General features: G+C 44.9%; 1 protein-coding gene across 4 annotated transcripts in view; it reads left to right on the plus strand.

Moving 5' to 3' along the window:
- The window catches only part of PTPN2 (protein tyrosine phosphatase non-receptor type 2), a 114,257-nt gene extending 103,024 nt beyond the window's left edge, over window positions 1-11,233 (plus strand). For 3 of the 4 annotated variants that reach the window (XM_062201327.1, XM_062201324.1, XM_062201326.1), the window contains one exon: window positions 2,678-10,854. In XM_062201327.1, coding sequence (XP_062057311.1) covers window positions 2,678-2,885 — 208 coding nt within the window. In that variant the 3' untranslated portion in view covers window positions 2,886-10,854. The other variant, XM_062201325.1, reaches the window with a different exon arrangement.
- The last annotated feature ends 9,029 nt before the right edge of the window (window positions 11,234-20,262 follow it).

Consider the following 20,262-nt stretch of genomic DNA (forward strand, 5'->3'; position numbering starts at 1 on the left):
GGTGGCATGCCTTTGTATTTGTTTCTAGCTCAGTCCTGAATTATATTGCAGTTTTAGAAAGCACTGACTTTTATTCTATTATTTTAAATGATAAAAAGTATGTGTTCCCAGTCCCATCAAAAACTATAACCAATTTTCTCCATCATAATTTAAAAAAACCTTTAAAACTCCTATACAGCATTTAAAGTGCTAATTATCTAATTATATAATCGAATTATCTAACCATATTGGATATGTATGGCAAATGATGGTAATGTAAAATATGATACAAACTCTAATCGCCTCTACATTGCAATGGAAATTTAAAATAGTATATTAAAGATTTCATATACATTAGAACATGGTTGATGGTGATGGTGGTCCCAGACACCTAGCAAAATCAAGTTAGAGACCCATGGAGGGCTAACACTGCCTGTCCACTTCTGTGTTACATATTATATATATGTGACCTGCATTTGTACCCATATATTTTCACTGGAAGGAATGTGCATATTTGTCACAGTGAATTTTCAGATCAGAGAGTAAATTCTGGGTAGTAACTTTTGCAAGTCATTATAACAGATATTCAGATAACGTTCAGGCAGCCAGGAATACCTATATACTGTTCTTTGATATCCATGGGGGATTTGTTCCAGGACCCCCACAAATAACAAAATTCATGAATATTCAAGTCCCTTATATGTTGTAGTATTTGCATATAGCCCATGCACACCCTCCTGTAGACGTTAAATCATCTCTAGCTTACATGTAACACCTAGTATAATGTAAATGCTATATAGTTTATAGTACATATTCCCTATTGTTTAGAGAATAACGGCAAGAACAAAAGTCTGCACATGTCCAGTACAGATGCAGTTTCTTTCTTTTTTTTTTTTTTTTTTTTTTTTAATTTGACAGGTAGAGTTACAGACAGTGAGAGAGAGGCAGAGAGAAAGGTCTTCCTTCTGTTGGTTCACTCCCCCAATGGCTGCCACGGCCAGCGCTGTGCCGATCCGAAGCCAGGAGCCAGTACTTCTTCCTGGTCTCCCATGCGGGTACAGGGGCCCAAGCACTTGGGCCATCCTCTTTGCCCTCCCAGGCCATAGCAGAGAGCTGGACTGGAAGAGGACCAACCGGGACTAGAACTGGCGCCCATATGGGATGCTGACGCCTCAGGCGGAGGATTAACCAAGTGAGCCACGGCTCCGGCCCCACAGATGCAGTTTCATTCATGGTTGGATGAATCTCTGGGTGTGGAACCCATGGGCCCGGAAGGCCAATTGTAGTAAGTAAAAGTGCACCCACAGGACATGCAAAGACCAGCAATGAGAGGAGAGAGAATTAAATAGAATAGGAATGAAGGGACCAGATGGAAAGAAAGGTTTTCTGTTTTTATGGAAAACAAATTTAGAGAAGAGCAAAACCCTTCTGGGCAAGAAAAAGCTCATGTGGAGCAGGAGACTGTCAGGCTGTTTTTGCCGGCACCTCTGCTTTCTGTTACTTGGGTGTATTCCTGGAAGTGGAATTGCTGGTTCCTGTGACAGTCCTGTGCTTACCATTTTGAGGAACTGTCAAACTGTTTTCTACAGCAGCTACATTCCCACCAACAGTAGCTAAAGAAATGAACAGAGGTGCCAGCATTATGGCACAGCGGGTTAAACTGCTGTTTACAAGGCTGGTATCCCATATTGCTGGTTCGAGTCCCAGCTGCTCCACTTCCAATCCTGCTCCCTGTTACTCACCTGGGAAACAGCAAAAGATGACCCAAGTGCTTGGGCCCCTGCCACAGCCACATGGAAGACTCGGATAGGGTTCCAGCCATTGTGGCCATTTCAAGAATTAACCAGCAAATGGAAGATCTCTTTCTCCCCCTGACTGTAGCTCTGCCTTTCAAATAAATAAATCTTATAAAAGAAAAGAAACTCACTAAATTTTTAAGAAATGGTATTAAAAGATAAATTTATTTTGGTACAAAAATTTCTTGAAACCCATGCATAGACTTTTCATAATTTTCCTTGAATATTTTGAAGACCCTCTTCTTTTAGATTTCACATTGAAATTTTCCTGGTTATTTAAAAGTACACTTTGCTTATTACACTTATTTAAAATGTATAGTTTCAGTGTATTTTCATGTTTAGACAGGTCATGTAGCCATCACCATAGTCTAATGGTTGAACATTTTCAGGATCTATGGCTATCCATAATAAAATAATTTATGATCTAATCAAGGATTGGCCACTGTATTTGGTTGATATGATTCTTTGGTTTTCTTTTATCTGGAACTGTTCTGCACTATCCATACCCCTTCCTCTGCTTGACATTAGCATTTTTTAAATCCTATACATTTGGATTAGAGGGACCCCCAGTGTCTTTTCCCTTCTTCTGCTTGCTAGTTAGCAAAGAAAACCAACAGTCACCAATTCACTTTCCAAGAAAGTATGTACCTTGCTGATTTTCAGGTCCTACTAATAGCAGTACTTAGTATGTATAAAAGTGTGCCAGAAGATGTTGCTGAATCATCAGAGTACATCCGTGAACCAGTTTAGAATAGGAGACCGTTTCTCTTCTTAATTCCAGGGTTTGAATAAGATGAAAAATACATTGGAGGAATGGTTTTGGATTTACACTCAGACCTTCTGTATTAGAGCAAGTCCTGCCACGCACATACTTCATTTCATTTGTTTCTATTTGTTCACAGTGTTCTACGGAAACGTATCCGAGAGGACAGAAAAGCCACCACGGCTCAGAAGGTGCAGCAGATGAAACAGAGGCTAAATGAGACTGAACGAAAAAGAAAAAGGTGGTTATATTGGCAACCTATTATCACTAAGATGGGGTTTGTGTCAGTCATTTTGGTTGGCGCTTTGGTTGGCTGGACACTGTTTTTTCAGCAAAATGTCCTATAAATAAACAGTTAATTTTGCCCAGCAAGCTTCTGCACTAGTAGCTGACAGTGCTGCATTAATCACAGGGAGTTTGTCTGTTAGCAGTGAACTCCTCATACCCCACACGGTGCAGTAGGATAGGCCTCAACCATAAGAGATACTTAGAGTCAGAAGGCCAACATCTCAGGACTCTTCACTGCAGGTTCCTCTGAAACCCACACTGTAAACGGCTATCCAAAATAAAGACATTCATGTTTGTTCAAAACTGGTCCATTTTGCAGCTGTATTCCTACATGTCAGACTTAATATTTCACCTGACCAACATTGAGAGATCCTTTATCACAAGAATTTGTTTTTGGAGGCTATTTGGATTTCAACCTGCACTTGATACAAGCAATAAATATTGTGGTTTTATCTACGTTACTAATGGAAAGAAAATGACCTTTAATTCATGTGTGTAATGTATAATGTACGATTGACATGGGCATCAACACTTTATATTCTTAACCATTTCAGGGTAAATATATTTTATAAGTACCTATTTAATCTTAATTTTGTAGTTAAATGTACTTTTTAAAACCTCAACTTGAAACCTGTTACCATAATAAAATAAATTGTATGTTGATTCAATTGTACTGGACACATTTTCCTAAAGAGAAGTTTTATATAAGCCGTTAGAGCTCTAAATAAGCCATTTCTACTACATATTTGCATTTCCTTTATGTTTTTCTAATTTTCCCTATGTTAATCAGAAAAACGAACTTTTCTTAAAAGTATCTTAGAAGGAAAATTATCCTTCTGGGTTAGTCAGGTAACAGTTGGTCAAAACTTTGTAAAGAAATTGGTTCTGTAAAGCCCCTTACTAATAAGACTGTTCATTTTCCGTGAAGATTTCAATGTAACTACCCTAACTTATAATTGGGGTAAATTGGGATTTAGGAAGTAAGTAAGGTAGCAACATTTTATGATAAATGATTTCCATTTACTAGACTGAAGTGTTGAGGTAAAGTTTTTTCAAGTTATTTCTACTTCAGTGCATAGCCTCTGATGTGCAAACCCTCCATTGTCCCTTTCACTTCTGAATTGAATGTTTTTAAAGCATATTGTTTAATGAATCTAACTGCTCGTTTGAGTGCTAGTTTTCCTCGCATCCCAACATTCCATTCAATGTTTGACTTAAACTTTAAGCAGTTGTTATGAATTTAATTGCTAAGAGGCATAGACAGTATCCGTCATTTCAGTGGTTTTCAAACTCTGCTCACTGGGTTTCTGCGAGGGGCACCAGGCGATGGCAGAAGGACTCCGACCTTCTCTTCAACCACAGCATCTCTGCAGTGCTTCTCACACCACATGGGATTTCTGCGTAGTGCTCAGGTGTTCTCTACAGAGCAGTTGTCGTTTGAAAGCAGTTTGAAAACCATTGGTATATATATTTCGAATTGATTTCAATGTGTTAACTTATACTGCAAGTATGAAAGCAGGATGTAGGTGGTACTACACATTAAATAAGATTGATATAACAAGTGCCTGTGTCCTGATTCAGTGTTACTGTGTCCTGTAACCTTGAAATGGAGAGGAGGTAAGAGGGCCATTTTCTTACATCTGTCTGCATTAAACCTGTGTTCAGGCATCAAGGCCCTTTGGCTTTAGGGGTGTTACTGGTCTAAAATCTTTCATTCCACTTTGCATCGGTTTATCTTGCTAAAATACTGTGTGTTAACTCTGCAAGTCAAACATGGGTAGGCCTTAAACTCCCAGTGAAAAAGGCTGTGCTGGAAACAAAAAGGTAAAGCGTTCTTACAGGAAACACACTGATAAGGTTGTCCCTGACCCCTTTGCTGGGTGAATGTGCTTTGTGGGATTCACCATTTCAGCTTTGCTTGTTGTCTGCTTCTGTCCTTCCTGGTGCTGTTTGTTGTGATATATTTTAAAAGCCACGTTCAGTGTAGTAAACACTTGTTGGTGAGCTGCCGCAGAGGTCAGTCATCTTCCCATTTCCGGCAGATCCTTGAGGATGGTGTGGACTGTGGAAGCTTTAAAGAATATTCAGTTTTTACCAGTGGTAATATTTGGGTAGGTACCATCTACTAATTATTGAAGATATGTGACAGTAGGTTGTGGTGCGCACAGCTGTCATCCTGACCCTTGTTAAATGAGGTATTCCAGTCAGGGAGATGGACACGGTCGTGGCCTCTGCTCCTGCCCTCTCTGGGAACTGCTGGAGGAAGACAATTAGATAAAGAACCTTGATAGTTTTGTGTCTTTAAAAGAAACTGTATGTCCTTTAGGTCTCCATAATACTTTGTAATTTTAAAAAGCTTTTATAGACAGTTGTATTTTGACTTATCAGATGGTATTGCTTCTTCAATAGGTTAAGGAGGAAAAAAAGATTCTCTAACAAGTTTTTTGTTTTTTTGTTGTTGTTTGTTTTTTTTTTAAACTACTAAAGATTGAGCAAGGGGAAAGGAAGTGGAAAAAGAAAACCCTTGTTAGTCATTTTCTTTCAAAGAAGCTCTGCTAAACAAGCATGTTGGCGGAAGGGTTCTGGTTCCTAAGTGACTTAACCCCTGTGTCAGAATTGATGATATAGGACAACCAACATGGAGTTCAAAAACAGGTTAGGACAAAGAACAGTCCTCAGGTTTTTTCTCAGTTCCCTCTGCTTTCAGCATTAATTCACAGTGCTGGTGGCTCTCACGTATTGGTCGTTTACTAGGTGCCAAGCACCGAGCTAAGCACGTTTCCTATACTATCCTATCTAATTCTCACCACCAACTTAGGAGGTAGGTGTTATTACTAAGCCATAATCATCCTGAGACTTGACGCTTTTACTTTTGTGGTGCTGTCATTGAAACATCTCATGTGATATATTTTAGAATTAGGTAATTTCTCTCTTAGGGAAATATCCTGTACTTAATGAGTATCTACGTTTCCAAATTGCCTGCCTGATTTTTGTACATGTTGGAAAATCTAGTCCATTTTGATTTTTACTTTCAGATACAATCTTAGTGTTTTTATGCAGTCTATTAGAAAACTGAATACTGTTTTATGTGTGTGTGTGTGTGTGTATTTATGTAGAGAGAGAGAGGAGAGGAGAGACCATTTCTTTCTGTGTTCAGGCCTTTCTGTAAATACTGATGTATTTTTTTCTTCTACCCATGGGTTCTCAGTGAGTAAAGAATGTTCTGCAAGGGTGTTGCCTTTCAGTCCGTTGCACACCCTCCAGGGATGGAGTCTGGCTGTCCTACATCCCACTGTACCTGACACCTCTCTTCACAGCTTGGAACCGAGTGCATAGCAAAAATGGTTGTTGTGCATTCTCAGTTATATATCAACAGTTAATAAAGTCTCCTTTACTCTTTTTATTTAGTTAGTTTTTTTGATTTAAAAAGGTTTATTATTAGAGTCAAAGACCTCCAGCTAGAGCAGCATGGAGGGGGTCCTTTACTGTTAAGAAGCCCTTATTTGACTTTGATATCTTGTTGTTTTATTTTATTTTATTTTTAAGATTTAGTTTTTCACTTATTTGACAGAGTTTATTTATTTGATAGAGAGAGGAGAGACAGCTAGAGAGAGATCTTCCATCTGCTGGTTCACTCCCCAGATGGCTGCAGTGGCCAAGGTTGGGCCAGGCCTAAGCAAGGATTGCAGAGTTCCGGGTGCAGGGGCCTAAGGACTTCTGCTTCTTTCTCAAGCACATTTCACAGTGGAGCAGCTGGGCCTCAAACTGGAGCCCATACTGGGAGGTGGAGGCTTAATCTGCTAAAACAATGCCAGCCCCTATTTTTTTGTGATTTTTTTTTTTTTAAGACTTAAAATTTGATTTGTTTGAAAGGGAAAGACAAAGATCAATTTTCCATCTGTTCTGGTTCACTCCCCAAATGGCCAGAACCATGGGGCTGGGTTAGGCCAAGATCAGGAACAAGGAGCTTTATCCAGGCCTCCAACCTGTGTGGCAGAGCCCCCAAACACTTGGGCCATCTTCCGCTACTTTTCCCAAGCCATTAGCAGAGATTAGAATCGGAAATGGAGCAGCTGGACATGCACCGGTGCCCATATGGGATGCCAGCACTGCAGACAGTGGCTTGAAAAAGGCATTGAATCTTATAAATAAAGTAGAAATATAATCTTTTGCTGCATAATAGAAGTATATCTTCATGACTTAAAATATAGGTCTTGGTTATAGCCTCAACGATTTCCTATGGAGTTGACATGTATTGTTCACCTTTCCCTCAGTTGGGTTTGCTTGGTTTGTTCTAATGCCCGTCTTCTAAGCAGTGTTTCTGGGATGACAGCGCCAAGAGACGCACACAGTGGGTTTACCAGACACTGCAGCTTCCCTTGCTCTGCTGAGTCTATGTACGAGGTTGCGTGCCTTGGTGGAAAGGAGTTCAGATTGTGTCAGCTCTGCAGTTCCCATTTCAGACATTGCACACTTAATGCCGTGCCCCATGTGCCTAGCCTGACAGAGCCATTTCGTGTTCATCCTGCTTTGGGAATTGAAGCTTTTTCACTCTTTCTTGGGTGATGCACTGAAGGAAAAAAAAATCTAGGGAAATAGTGTGTTTTGGGTTATCTCATTTTTGCTTTAGCAGCAGGGATTTTTCTGAATATTGCGCACACTCAGATTGCTCCAAGAATAACCATGAGCAGTCTGCTCTCTCGATTCTTCAGGGGAGCAGTTACCTCCTTTGATTCCCGCGTTCAGAAAGACTCACTGTCTTTAGGAAGCATTTGTTCTTCACTGTCACTGCTGATCCTTTCCCGTGTCTGCTCATCTCGGACAAGAGCCATGGCATTAAGTGGTATGAGAAACTTTCACTGGGCTTGAATGAATGTGTCTTTCTTGATTTTATTTTATTTTAAAGTTTATTTGAAAGAGTTAGAGAGAGGTCCTCCATTCACTGGTTCACTCCATATATGGCCACAAAGGCCAAGGCTGGACCAGACAGAAGCCAGGAGCTTCTTCTGGGTCTCCCACATGGGTGGCAGGGACCCAGGCATTTGAGCCACCTTCCTTTGCTTTTCCTAGCCCATTAGGGAGCTAGCTCGGAAGCGGACCAAGCAGGACCCACTAAACTACAGCGCTGGCCCCAGATGGCTTTGTCTTTAGCAGTAGAAACCTAACACAAGAACATGTTAGAGCCCTGAGCATGAGAGAATGAGAAGTTCAGTCTTTTGAACTCTTTATGTTTTCAGGTTTTTAATTTAGAGTATGGAATTATTGGATTCAGGTAGGATACTACTTAGAGTCTGCCCAGTGTTATCTGGTCTTACACAGCAGATTTGGGGGAGCTGCAAGGACAATTGCACTGGATTTTTTTCCCCTTTATAGAGAACAGGCATCGGGTTGTCTTCGTTGTTGCCCTCATCAGGCATAGACTGTTGAGACACGTGATGCTCTTGCTCTTGGTTACACATCACTGTAAGAACCTTTCAGCATTTTGAGTTTGGTGTCTTGAGGAAGTTATCTTTTCAACAGTGCTTCTCTAACATGGGCTAAAGAAGTCTGTGGATAGCCTTGATTCATTTCCATAGAATATTGATGTGCATGTCTGTGGGTCAGAGTGACTGTAGGTGCAGGGTGACGTCCCACCTGCCAGGTGGGGCTGGCATTTGAGGGGGAAGGTTCTATGTATCTGGCCTTGCTCTGGTGCAGTGAGAGAACAGTTTGGCAGTGTGCAGGGTCACCTTCTCCAAAGATGGCATGGCTAATTTCCTTTGAACTCATTTTACTTTTATCTTATTCTGTAAGACAGCAAAAAGTGATTCAAGTAAACATATTAGCATTTTCTAAGATGAAGCTCATTTGTCTTTCAGTCTGGCAAATAGTCTTAAAGCAGTTAACCCTCCAATGATTTCATCTTCTGTTTACATAGAAATAATCAGAGTTTTAAAACTCACTTTTCATTGTTATGATAAAAGATGGTTCATTCTTGGTAAGTGTATCTTTAACAAACTAATTGGGAAGGACAACCGTGTGTGTTGAACATATACAACTCTGCCAACCAGTTAAAATGTGGAAGCGAAACCTAATCCACAAAACACCTCTTCCAGGTAGATATCACTATCCCTAATTTCAGATAAGAAAACAGAGTCAAAGAAAAGTGACTTGCCCGCGGCTGCCCTGTGAATACAGGGCAGAGCTGTGAATCAGCCCCCGTCTGTGGAGGTCCAGTGACTCCACACCACCCACCTTCCCTTCATGTCACACTGACTATGTTTTCATGGAATAGTGAAGCCAGATATTTAACAAGACAATGCAGACAACCACTCTTACCTGTTAAAATCCAAACTAACCCTCTTTTTTGTCTTTTAATTTTTATTTATTTACTAGAGAGACAGAAAGAGCTCCCATTTACTGCTTCGCTCCCTAAATGCCTGCAACAGATTGGGGAACTGAAGCCACGAGCCGGGAACTCATCCAGGTCTCCCACATAGGTGGCAGGGATGCAGCTGCTTGAGCCATCATTACCAGGGCGTGCCTTAGTAGGAAGCTGGACTCAGGGGCAGAGCCAGGTATTGAATCTAGGCGCGCTGATACAGAATGCAGGCTTCCGAACCAGAGTCTTTACCGCTAGGCCAGATATTCACCCCCTCACTAATTTTTTAATGTGAAACAAAAAGCAGTTGAATAAGAAAACTTTTGTGAAACAGTTGGCACTGCCTCTGAAGCAGAAGAATTCTAGAACATCAGAATAGACTGTAAACCAAACCGTTAATATGATTCACTCTCGCTGGTCAGATTTCGTTCCTTTGTTTTAAAGAGCAGGCCTCTGCGTACATGGGAAATAAGTGTGTATTTTGTAGCAGTCAGAATCTCCAAGTGCCTGTGCTTGCATCGGCCACTTTGGTTCAGGTCTGGAGATCTCTGTAATCGTGTCCGTGGTGGGGTTTGTGGCTCAGGCTTCTCGTGAGAGTGCTTTCCTGATGACCTGGCATTTCTCCCTCTGTTTTGGAAAATCAGGGGGAAAAAATGGACTGTTCCCAACATCCCAGAAGAGCTTGGTACAATTATGCTTTCCTAGAGGAAGGAGCCAATGGGCAGAAAGAAACCCAGTCCTCAGCAGGAGAGGGTTTTCCAGTAAATGCTGTGGCTAAATCTGTGATGTGGTCTGCATTTCCTGTTATGTATGTGGAGCTACAGTAGTGAAAAGTATTTAGACTTGGATTTCTTGGTGGTAGCAAGGGGCATTGGTGGATGAATGGAAATACCATTGACCTCCCAGAAAATGCAGTTATTTGCAAATATTGTGAAATGGCATTAAAAACTGTGCTTGCAACAGTCCTTCCTTCTGTCTATTGCTTGTTTTAACACTCACTTATTTTTACCTTTTGGCATTAAAATGCAATAAATCTGTCAATTATTGTATGTCTGTGTTTTCTTTTATATCAATAGTAACTTAAGTATCGTGTCTCTGCAGTTCTGTAGCTGTAATCATTAGTATTATCCTTCAGGACAAAAAACATCTGCTAACAATCTGTGATTTAAAGCTAAGCCAACTTTATGTTCAGACATTACGCTGATAATATTTTTAGCAGTGTTATACAGTGGAGGTCCAAATTGGATTAGACTTTTGCATTGAATTCCAAAGTGTTGGTAAGTCTAGCACATACCATACAGTCTTGCTAAATTCTTGTGGATATCTTTTTTTTTTAACCTGTCTGTCTGTCAGTATCTCACATAGAGGTCATTTCTTGAATAAAACAGGATGGCCTGAAAATTCATAGTTAGCAATTCCTGAAGAAGAATATGAGTTACACTGGCTTTAGCATGAGTCTACTTCATATCACCAGTTCTACTGGAAAAATCAAGGACTTGAGCATATTTATATCAAGTGAAGCCCTTATGTGTGGTTGAATGTGATATGTTGGAATGATTTTTGGTTGCCTTTTTAGTTCATTGTCAGTCCTTTCATGTTTGTGGTGTGTCTATGTACGTCTGTGTGTTTGGTAAATATGAATTGAATAGATGACTTCTTATTTTATGTTTTAGGCCAAGATTGACAGACACCTAAATATTCATGACTTGAGAATATTCTGCAGCTATAAATTTTGAACCATTGATGTGCAAAGCAAGACCTGAAGCCCACTCCGGAAACTGAAGTGAGGCTTGCTAAAACCTGTAGATGGCCTCACAGTTGTCTGTTTACAAAGTAAACTTTACATCCAGGGAATGAAGAGCACCCACCAGCAGAAGACTTTGCAGAACCCTTGAATTTCATGTACTGTTAAGTGTTTTTTAATGCGTGTATGAAATGTAGAAAGTTGTAAAAGAAATAAATTAGGAGAGATTACTTTGTATTGTACTGCCATTCCTACTGTATTTTTATACCTTTTGGCAGCATTAAATATTTTTATTAAATAGACTATGTTGGTTTGTGTGCATTATCTTAGGAGAGCTCTGCTTCACATAATGGGTCTTTCCCTGTGGGTTGATTTTCAGATTTTCATAACTAGCAATTAACACAAATTGAGATGGTTCATGTTGGTTACTTGCTTTATACTGCCCAGTAGTCTTTCTATCCTAATATGTTGTCCGTGTGAAAGCTACAGAGGAGAAGTTAATAACATTCCTATACTTACCTGGAAAAATATTCAAATATGGATGGTAGTGTTGCCTTAAGGTCAGAATTAATTTCAAATAAGTGCCGCCATTCAATACAGTTTAGCAAATTGGTGTTACCCTGTATCTGATGTTTTGCTTTTCCCAAACATTTCCTATTTCAAGGAAGCCAAAGATTCATTCTTTCCTGAGGCCTGTGCCCTTCCTGTTTCCTAACCAAGTGATGGGTTTGGGCTGTGTATCCCATCACTTGTTAGATTTTTTTTTTTTTGTCCAAAGACACTTAAGACATCATATTAATAGCACCTTAATTAAAAGTACTAGCACCATTCGTAAATATGAGAGTGCTTCAAGAAAATTCTTGGGAAGTCTGTGGTTTTAATTTCATTTTCCTTGCACTTTTTGATGGACCCTCATCTTTTTTGTTTTTAAAAAGTTGGAACGAGGCCAGCGCCGCGGCTCAATAGGCTAATCCTCCGCCTTGCGGCGCCAGCACACCGGGTTCTAGTACTGGTCGGGGCGCCGGATTCTGTCCCGGTTGCCCCTCTTCCAGGCCAGCTCTCTGCTGTGGCCAGGGAGTGCAGTGGAGGATAGCCCAAGCGCTTGGGCCCTGCACCCCATGGGAGACCAGGAGAAGCACCTGGCTCCCGCCTTCGGATAGGTGCAGTGCACCGGTCACAGCGCGCCGGCCGCTGCGGCCATTGGAGGGTGAACCAACGGCAAAAAGGAAGACCTTTCTCTCTGTCGCTCTCTCACTGTCCACTCTGCCTGTCAAAAAAAAAAAAAAAAAAGTTGGAATGATTTACATTATGTTTCTTTTGGCCTTATGTGCCAGACTTCCTGGGTCTTCTTTCGGGGTCATTAAATGTTGTCCCTGGCCAGATCTTTCCTAAAGGACGCATGGGGAGTCGGCTGCTTCTGTCTCACTCCCCCATGCCCCTCCCCCTCCCGGGAAGGCCGCTGGAGCTGGGGCTGAGCCGGGAGCTGGGGCTCTTCCCCCGCCAGGACTTCTGGCAGCAGCTTTCAGGCCTCTTGGGAAGCTTTCTCCTTAGACTTCATGAGGCTTTATTTGGATTTCCTTCGTCTCCATCCTGCCTGGATCTTGCACATTTGTGTTTCCAAGGACTCCACCTCTGGGCTTTGCTCTGAGTCTGTAGACGCGACCTTAGATGACGGCTTCTTGGCACAAGTCTGTAATTCTCGTACCTGTAAGCTGCCTCCGTGCAACTTCAGCTCCAGGCCAGACCTCACTGCAGGTGTAACCCCAATACCTGACACTTCCCTACGTGGTCTTGGCATAAGGTTTTCCACCTCCAAAGTTGAGTATCACCTCCCTCTCCCATCTTATCTTCCTCCTCTATTCCAGTGTGTTTGGTGCCCCCCCCCCCAAAAAAAGCCCTGAAATTAATATTCATTTACTTATTTTAAAAGCAGGATTAGAGGAAGAGACAGATACAGAGATAGATGCTGATCACTCCCTAAGTGGCCGCAATGGTCCAGGCTAGGCCAGGCCAAAGCCAAAGAGTTCCTGTCTTTGTGTAGATGTCAGGGCCCAAGCATTCTGGCCATCTGCTTTCCCAGGTGCATTAGCAGGGAGCTGATTGAAAGTGGAGCATCTGAGACTTGAACTAGTGCTCATGTGGGATGCCGGCATTGCGGGCATTGGCTTAACCCACTCTGCCACAATGCTGGCCCCGAGCAGCTTTTTTTAAAAAAAAGCACTTGAGGGGGCCAGCGCCTGCAGTGCCAGCATCCATACAGGCCTGCTTCAAGTCCCAGTTGCTCCATTTACCCTCCAGCTCTCTGCTACGGCCTGGGAAAGCAGTAGAAGATGGTCCAAGTCCTTGGGCCCCTGCCCACGTGGGAGACCTGGAAGAAGCTCTTGGCTCCTGGCTTCGGATCAGTGCAGCTCTGACCATTGCAGCCAATTGGAGAGTGAATCAGTGGATGGAAGACCTTTCTCTCTGCCTCTCCTCTCTGTAACTCTGATTTTTCAAATAAACAAATCTTAAAAAAAAAAAACTTGAAAAGCAAAGAGAGAAATACAGGCAAATCAACCCGCCTGGTTCACTACTCAGAAGCCTGCAACAACCAGGGCTGGGCCACACCAAAGGCAAGAGCTGGCAACAGTTGAGGATTCCCGTATGAGTGCAGGAACCCAAGTACTTGAGCCATCTCTTGCTGCCTCCATGTACACACTAGCGGGAAGCTAGGTTGGAGTAGAGCAGGACTTGAAACCAGGCATTCAGATAAGGGACACAAGTCTCCAAAGTGGTAGCTTGACTGCCACACCATATACCCACCCTTCAAGTAACTTAAAATAGATGGGTGGTGAGGGCCCGCACTGTGGCATAATGTTTGTTAAAGCCACTGCCTGCAGAACCAGCATCTCATATGGGTGCTGGTTTGAGACCTGGCTGCTCCACTTGCGATCCAGCTCTCTGCTATGGCCCGGGAAAGCAGTGGACTCTCCACCGCATGGGAGACCTGTAAGAAGCTCCTGGCTCCTGGCTTCAGATTGGTCCAGCTCCAGCCGTTGCGGCCATTTGGGGAGTGAACCAGCAGATGGAAAAATCTCTCTGCCTTTGCCTCTCTGTGACTCTGCCTTTCAAATAAATAAATAAATCTTTAAAAAAGTGGGATGGAGTTGTGGGGTAGCAGGTAAAGCTTCCACCTGCCACACCAGCATCCCATGAACACTGGTTTGAGTCCTGGCTGCTCCATGTCCAATCCAGATTCCTAATAATGGCCCAAGTGTTTGGGCCCCTGCCACCCATGTGGGAGACCCAGATGAAGCTCCTGACTCCTGGCTTCGGCCTGGCCCAACCCCACCCTGACCATTGCAGCCACCTGAGGAGTGAACCTGCAGATGGAAGCTTCAAGTAAATAACAACCTTTTTTTTTTTTTTTTTTTTTTGACAGGCAGAGTGGATAGTGAGAGAGACAGACAGAGAAAGGTCTTACTTTTTGCCATTGGTTTGTTGGACCTCTCAGTTGCAGAGATGCCCACTTGCTCGGGAGGACGCCCAAAGATCCAGACCAGTTGATGCAAAAAGCACGAGGTTTTTATTGAACGTTTGCGCAAACGGGCCCCCACCTCAGGCAGTGAGGAGCCCTGAGCGGCAGTTTCACACAGGTTATATAGGCAACGAATTAGCATATGGAATGCAGAGGTGGCACGGGATTGGCTGGTTCGGAGGGACAATTAGCATACCGGAGAATGCTGAGGAGAGTGCTGAGGGAACCAGCTGAGGAGAGTGCTGAGGAGAGTGCTGAGGGAACCAGCTGAGGAGAGTGCTGAGGAGAGTGCTGAGGGAACCAGCTGAGGAGAGTGCTGAGGGAACCAGCTGAGGAGAGTGCTAAGGAGAGTGCTGAGGGAACCAGCTGAGGAGAGTGCTGAGGAGAGTGCTGAGGGAACCAGCTGAGGAGAGTACTGAGGAGAGTGCTGAGATTCTCTGAAGGGGAGTGGCAGCTCTGCTCTGGGCATGCCTAGAGGTTATCTGAAGGGGATTGACTTTTCCTTCCCAGAGAACGTCCTGCCCGCTGGACTCTGGGGAACATCTAACCTCTTAAGAAGCCCCTGATATCTGCCCAGGCCTAGTTTCTTGTCCCTCTCCCCCATAAGGGTCCTTCAGGTTTACCCTCCAATGGCCGCTGCAGCCAGTGCATCGTGCTGATCCGAAGCCAGGAGCCAGGTGCTTCTCCTGGTCTCCCATGGGGTGCAGGGCCCAAGGACCTGGGCCATCCTCCACTGCCCTCCCTGGCCACAGCAGAGAGCTGGCCTGGAAGAGGGGCAACCGGGATAGAATCCAGCACCCCAACCGGGATAGAACCCGGTGTGCCGGCGCCGCAAGGCGGAGGATTAGCCTGTTGAGCCACGGCGCCGGCCAATAACAACCTTTTAAAATAATAAAAAATAGAGATTTGGGGACGGGTCTTTGGCCTAGCAGTCAAGGCACTTGTATCCCGTGTTAGTGTCTGCATGTGGTACCTGGCTCTGCTCCTGCTTCCAGTTTCCTGGTAATGCAGACCTTGGGGAACAGCAGGTGGCTCAAATGCCACTCACCTCGAAGACCTGGGTGGTTGAGTTCCTAGCTCGTGGCTTCAGCCTGGCCCAACCCTGGCTGTTGCAAGCATTTGAGGAATGAAGCAGTGGATGGAAGTGCACTCTCTCACACCTCTGCCTCTTAAATAAATAAATAAAATTTAAAATAAATATTTGATCGTTATTCTCAAAGTTTTCTTGTGGCCCTTTGATGATGTTGCCTCCATATTCAATCTCAAAGGCTTGCATGCTATGTGCACCATTTCTTCTGGTGGTTACCTTCCCGTCCCTAACGGGCACCCTGAATTACAGCTGTGCCAGGCCATTTAGAATCAGTGGAATATTCGATGAATACTGCACACGTGCTGTATGCCAGGTGCTATTACAAGGCACTGGGTGTCCTGTGATTGTGGGGGAAACCTGACTGTGGTCTCCAGCAGTCTTCGGGGGGAATTAATTACCCTGAGCATAAGTAAGTAGTTAATATGCTGTGATGGAAATGGAACAGGTTCCTCGATGGCTGCGGAGTCATGAGCTTTCCAGAACTTGGGAACTGAGACAGACACAGGAGTCCTTGAGCCCTGGATGTTCTTGGGAATTTTGGAATGGCAACAAGGTTGGAAAGGACAGTGGGAAAGATGAATCAAGCATTCCCTGGCCGCCACCAAGACACTGGCAAGCGCTCCCCTGGTGGCCCTGGAGGGCAGAGGAAGCGCCTCCAAATCAGCTGTACGCGCCCTTGCTCAGCGCGATCACCCTACTGCACTAAAATGTTACCAGAACTAATAGAAGCAGAAACTTCTTGGGACCTTGTGGGTGTCTCCATGGATCTCTTCCTATCCACTCCTAGCCCACCTGGAATGCTGCAGCTGTGGTCAAAATGGAGTTGGTCAGGGCTGGCGCTGTGGCGTAGCGGGTAAAGCCACCCCCTGCAGTGCCAGCATCCCATATGGGCACCGGTTCTAATCCTGGCTGCTCCACCTCCGATCTCACTCTGCTATGGCCTGGAAAAGCAGTAGCAGATGGCCAAGTCCTTGGGCCCCTGCACCCGCGTGGGAGACCTTGAAGAAGCTCCTGGCTCCTGGCTTCGGATTGGTGCAGCTCCAGCCGTTGCAGCCATCTCGGGAGTGAACCAGCGGGTAGAAGACCTCGCTCGCTCTCTCCTCCCTCTCTCTGCCTCTCCTTTTCTTTCTTTGTAACTCTTTCAAGTAAAATAAATCTTTAAAAAAAAAAAAAAGAGTTGGTGTGAGACTCCTGCTGTAGGGAGTTAGCACTATTAAAAGGTACCCTAAGTGTGGAGCTAGACAGTAGATTGTTAGAGACAGCAGAAGCTGTTAGTGGACCGTGCTGAGCAAAGGGAAAATGATGTTGCAGAAGGAAAAGCCATCCGTGTTCATTAGAATACGTGAAGTTAGTGAAATCGGGAACATGAGTGTCTTGAAAATGGAGGCAGAGCACACCAGAGCCTGGGAAGTGAGGAGGGGGTGAGGAGAGGCCCTGTGACAGGGAGACTCCTGGGCCCCCACGCAACTATCATCCCTCAACTGGCCAAGCCACACCACTATCTGTACCCATAGAGCAGCCTCCAGGACCCACCTAGGCCACACCCGCTGTCCCGAAGGAGACCATCAGAGACCGAATGGCAGGAGGTCGGACGAGACTACAAGGAGGGGGGCGACCCTGCCCTCCCTGGCTCACAAAGGAAGAGGGACAGAAGCATGTGTAGATGTGCTGCTGCTCCGAAACTGCGTTCCCGGATGGAGCCGTCAGCTGATCTCACTGCAGGGAGTCTAAGGTCTCAGAGCCTCTCGTCCCAGCAACCTAGTGGCCATTGGTGACCACAGAATGGGTAGAGGAACACCCCTATGAGGTTGGTTCATCTGAAACATGAATCACCTAGTGTGGCAGTGAGGGAATGTTCTGGCTCTAACAGGTTGAAATAAAGAATGAACTACACAAGACATAAATTCAGATGAACGAGGGGCCGGTGCTGTGGTATAGCCAGTAAAGCCACACCTACAGTGCCTCTTCCAGGCCTTCCACGTGGGTGCAGGGACCCAAGGACTTGGGCCATTCTTCTACTGCTTTCCCAGGCTATAGCAGAGAGCTGGATAGGAAATGGAGCAGCCGAAACTCGAACCAGCGCCCATATGGGATGCCGGCACTGCAGGCGGTGGTCTTACCTGCTATGCCACAGCTTCAGCCCTTGGATAATTCTTTATATTAATTTTCTAGTGTTCCTGAAACTCTTAATTGGCTTTGAGGAAATTTGAATGATAAAAACACAAAAGTAGTGAATGAATACCTGTATCTATCCAAAACTGTTAAAGTGGAGTTCAATATTAACTTTTTAAAAAAGGTTTATTTTTAATTTAGTTGAAAGGCACTGTGATGGAGAGAGGGAGGAGAGAGAGAGAGATCTTCCATCTACTGGTTCACTTGCCAAATAGTCACAACAGCCAGGGCTGGCCCAGTGGAAGCCAGGAGCCAGGAGCTCCATCTGGGCCTCCATGTGAATGTCAAGAGCCCAAGCACTTCTACTGTTTCCCAAGCGCATTAGCAGGGAGTTGGATTGGAAACGGAGCAGCTGGGACTGGAACCTACGCTCCAGTGTGGGATGCTGGCATCGCAGGTGGCAGCTTAACCTTGACATTGATAACTTTAAACCACAGCAGGAAGAGTGACAGACACGTGCCCAACCTCCAACACTTAGACCTCTCCCTCCTTGCTGTCTCTGTGGAGGTCTGCAAAGCCACAGTCTCTGCCTTTGTCATGCTCACCCTCTGCACCTTTGAAGTCCTAAATGATGCCCTTGGACAGAGGTGGGGGGGATTTCAGGTGAGGCTGCAGGTGCTGCTGAGCAATTTCATGAGTGCTCCCCAGGGAGGAGCCTGGCCTGCAGCCCCTGGGCAGATGACATCTCACAAGCGTGCCTGGTTGCTGTACGGTCACGGGTCTCCGAGCAGCTGCCGTGTCCCGTGGGCCCTGCAGGGCGGGCACTCACAGCTGGCTGCTTGGCTGCTCAGGCTGTCTTCTGTACCCACTCATCAGACCCCAGCGACTCTGGTGACTGAAGCCCACCGCTCCCCCCCCCCCCCAACACACATAGAGCTTGCTCAGCGCTTCCATCCTTGGCAAACTTTAAAGCGGAATTTTCCGTGCAGAGAAGAAAATCCTAGGAAATGTTCTGATGTCAGCAGGAGTGGTGGCAACGGCAAGCTGAGCGCAGACCGCCCCGTACAGGATGGGTGGTGCAGATGTCAACTCTCGTGCCCCAGACAACATCAGAGTGCAAAGTGGGCTCTCGAAGCTAAGTGAAGATGAAGGTAAATTGGAAGCAGCATCCAGAATTATTCCCCTCCCAAAGGAAGAAGCTCATTACGTTTTGTCTGCAGGAATGTTCCAGATGGGCCTGAGAAACTGGAGACATTTGCATCTCTGAAAGACCACAAGACTCAAAAAAGGACCAAAAAAAAGTTGGAAAAACACAGAAGTTCTGGGGGTGGATGGTGGAGATGGTTGCATAGCAGTGTGGATACGCTGGTGCCACAAAGCTGTGGTCCAGAGCGGTCAGGCTTATGTTACGTAATTGAGGAGCCTTGGAGAACGTTATGGAAAATGTGTACTATGGAAAAACTGAGCATGGATTTCAAAATTGTTGCACCAGCATCCATTTAGTTCCATTTTCCAAGAAGTTTTTGAAAGAATGTTTTCACAATGAAGTGTATACATGGGGGTGGGTGTTGTGGTGCACTGGGTTTAGTGAGTTAAGCTGCTCGGGATGCCCGCATCCCATATCAGAGTACTGGTTCAAGTCCTGGCTGCTCCGCTTCCAATTCCGTTTCCTGCCAATGTGCCCAGGAAGCAGCAGGTGATGGCTTAAGCATGCATTCCTGCCAATCACATGGAACAGCTGGATGAAGCTCCTGGCTCCTGGCTTCAGCCTGGCACAGCCCTGGCTGTTATGGCCAACTGGGGAGTGAAACAGCGGGTAGAAGATTCTCTCTACCTCTCTCTGTCACCCTGCATTTCACATAAGTACATAAATGAATCATTTTTAAAATAAATAAGCATGTGTAAAAGTTCTGCCTTCCTATTTCTTTGAATAATAGCAGTATCTACTTAGGGTGGTTGAGCAGAATGAAGAGGTTGAACCTGAAGTTTGTATCACAGCACTTCAATATTCACTAACACCAGTGTCACTGTTACCTAAAGCAGGTATTGTCAGCATTCCAGTAGGAGGTCCGGCGGGCCCTCAGCCAGATGTCCTCAGCGAGGTGCACAGCTGCTGTGGCAAGCCTGTTGATGGTATGCACTCGGGCACGCTGTGATGAAAATCACACCTCTATGATCTTCCTCCACGTGAAGCTCAGTCTAATCATGAGAGAAGCATCGGAAACATCCCACATTGGAGGGGGCCAGACCAGGACTCCTCAAAACCGTCAAGGTCACCAAAAACAAGGAAAGCATCCCATATGGACGCCGGTTCTAGTCCCGGCTGCTCCACTTCCAATCTAGGTCTCTGCTAATGGCCTGGGAAAACAGTAGAAATGGTCCAAGTCCTTGGGCCCCTGCACCTATGTGGGAGACTCAGAAGAAGCTCCTGGCTCCTGGCTTCGGATCGGTGCAGCTTTGGCTATTGCGGCCATCTGGGGAGTGAATCAATGGATGGAAGACCTCTCTCTCTGTCTCTCCCTTTCTCTATAACTCTGCCTCTCAAATAAAAAAATAAATTAAAAAAAAATTGCTGCTTGAGACACCTGCATCTGATATAGAAGTTCCTGGAT

This window comes from Lepus europaeus, chromosome 9 (genome assembly GCF_033115175.1).
Source record: "Lepus europaeus isolate LE1 chromosome 9, mLepTim1.pri, whole genome shotgun sequence".
NCBI classification, from domain to species: domain Eukaryota; kingdom Metazoa; phylum Chordata; class Mammalia; order Lagomorpha; family Leporidae; genus Lepus; species Lepus europaeus.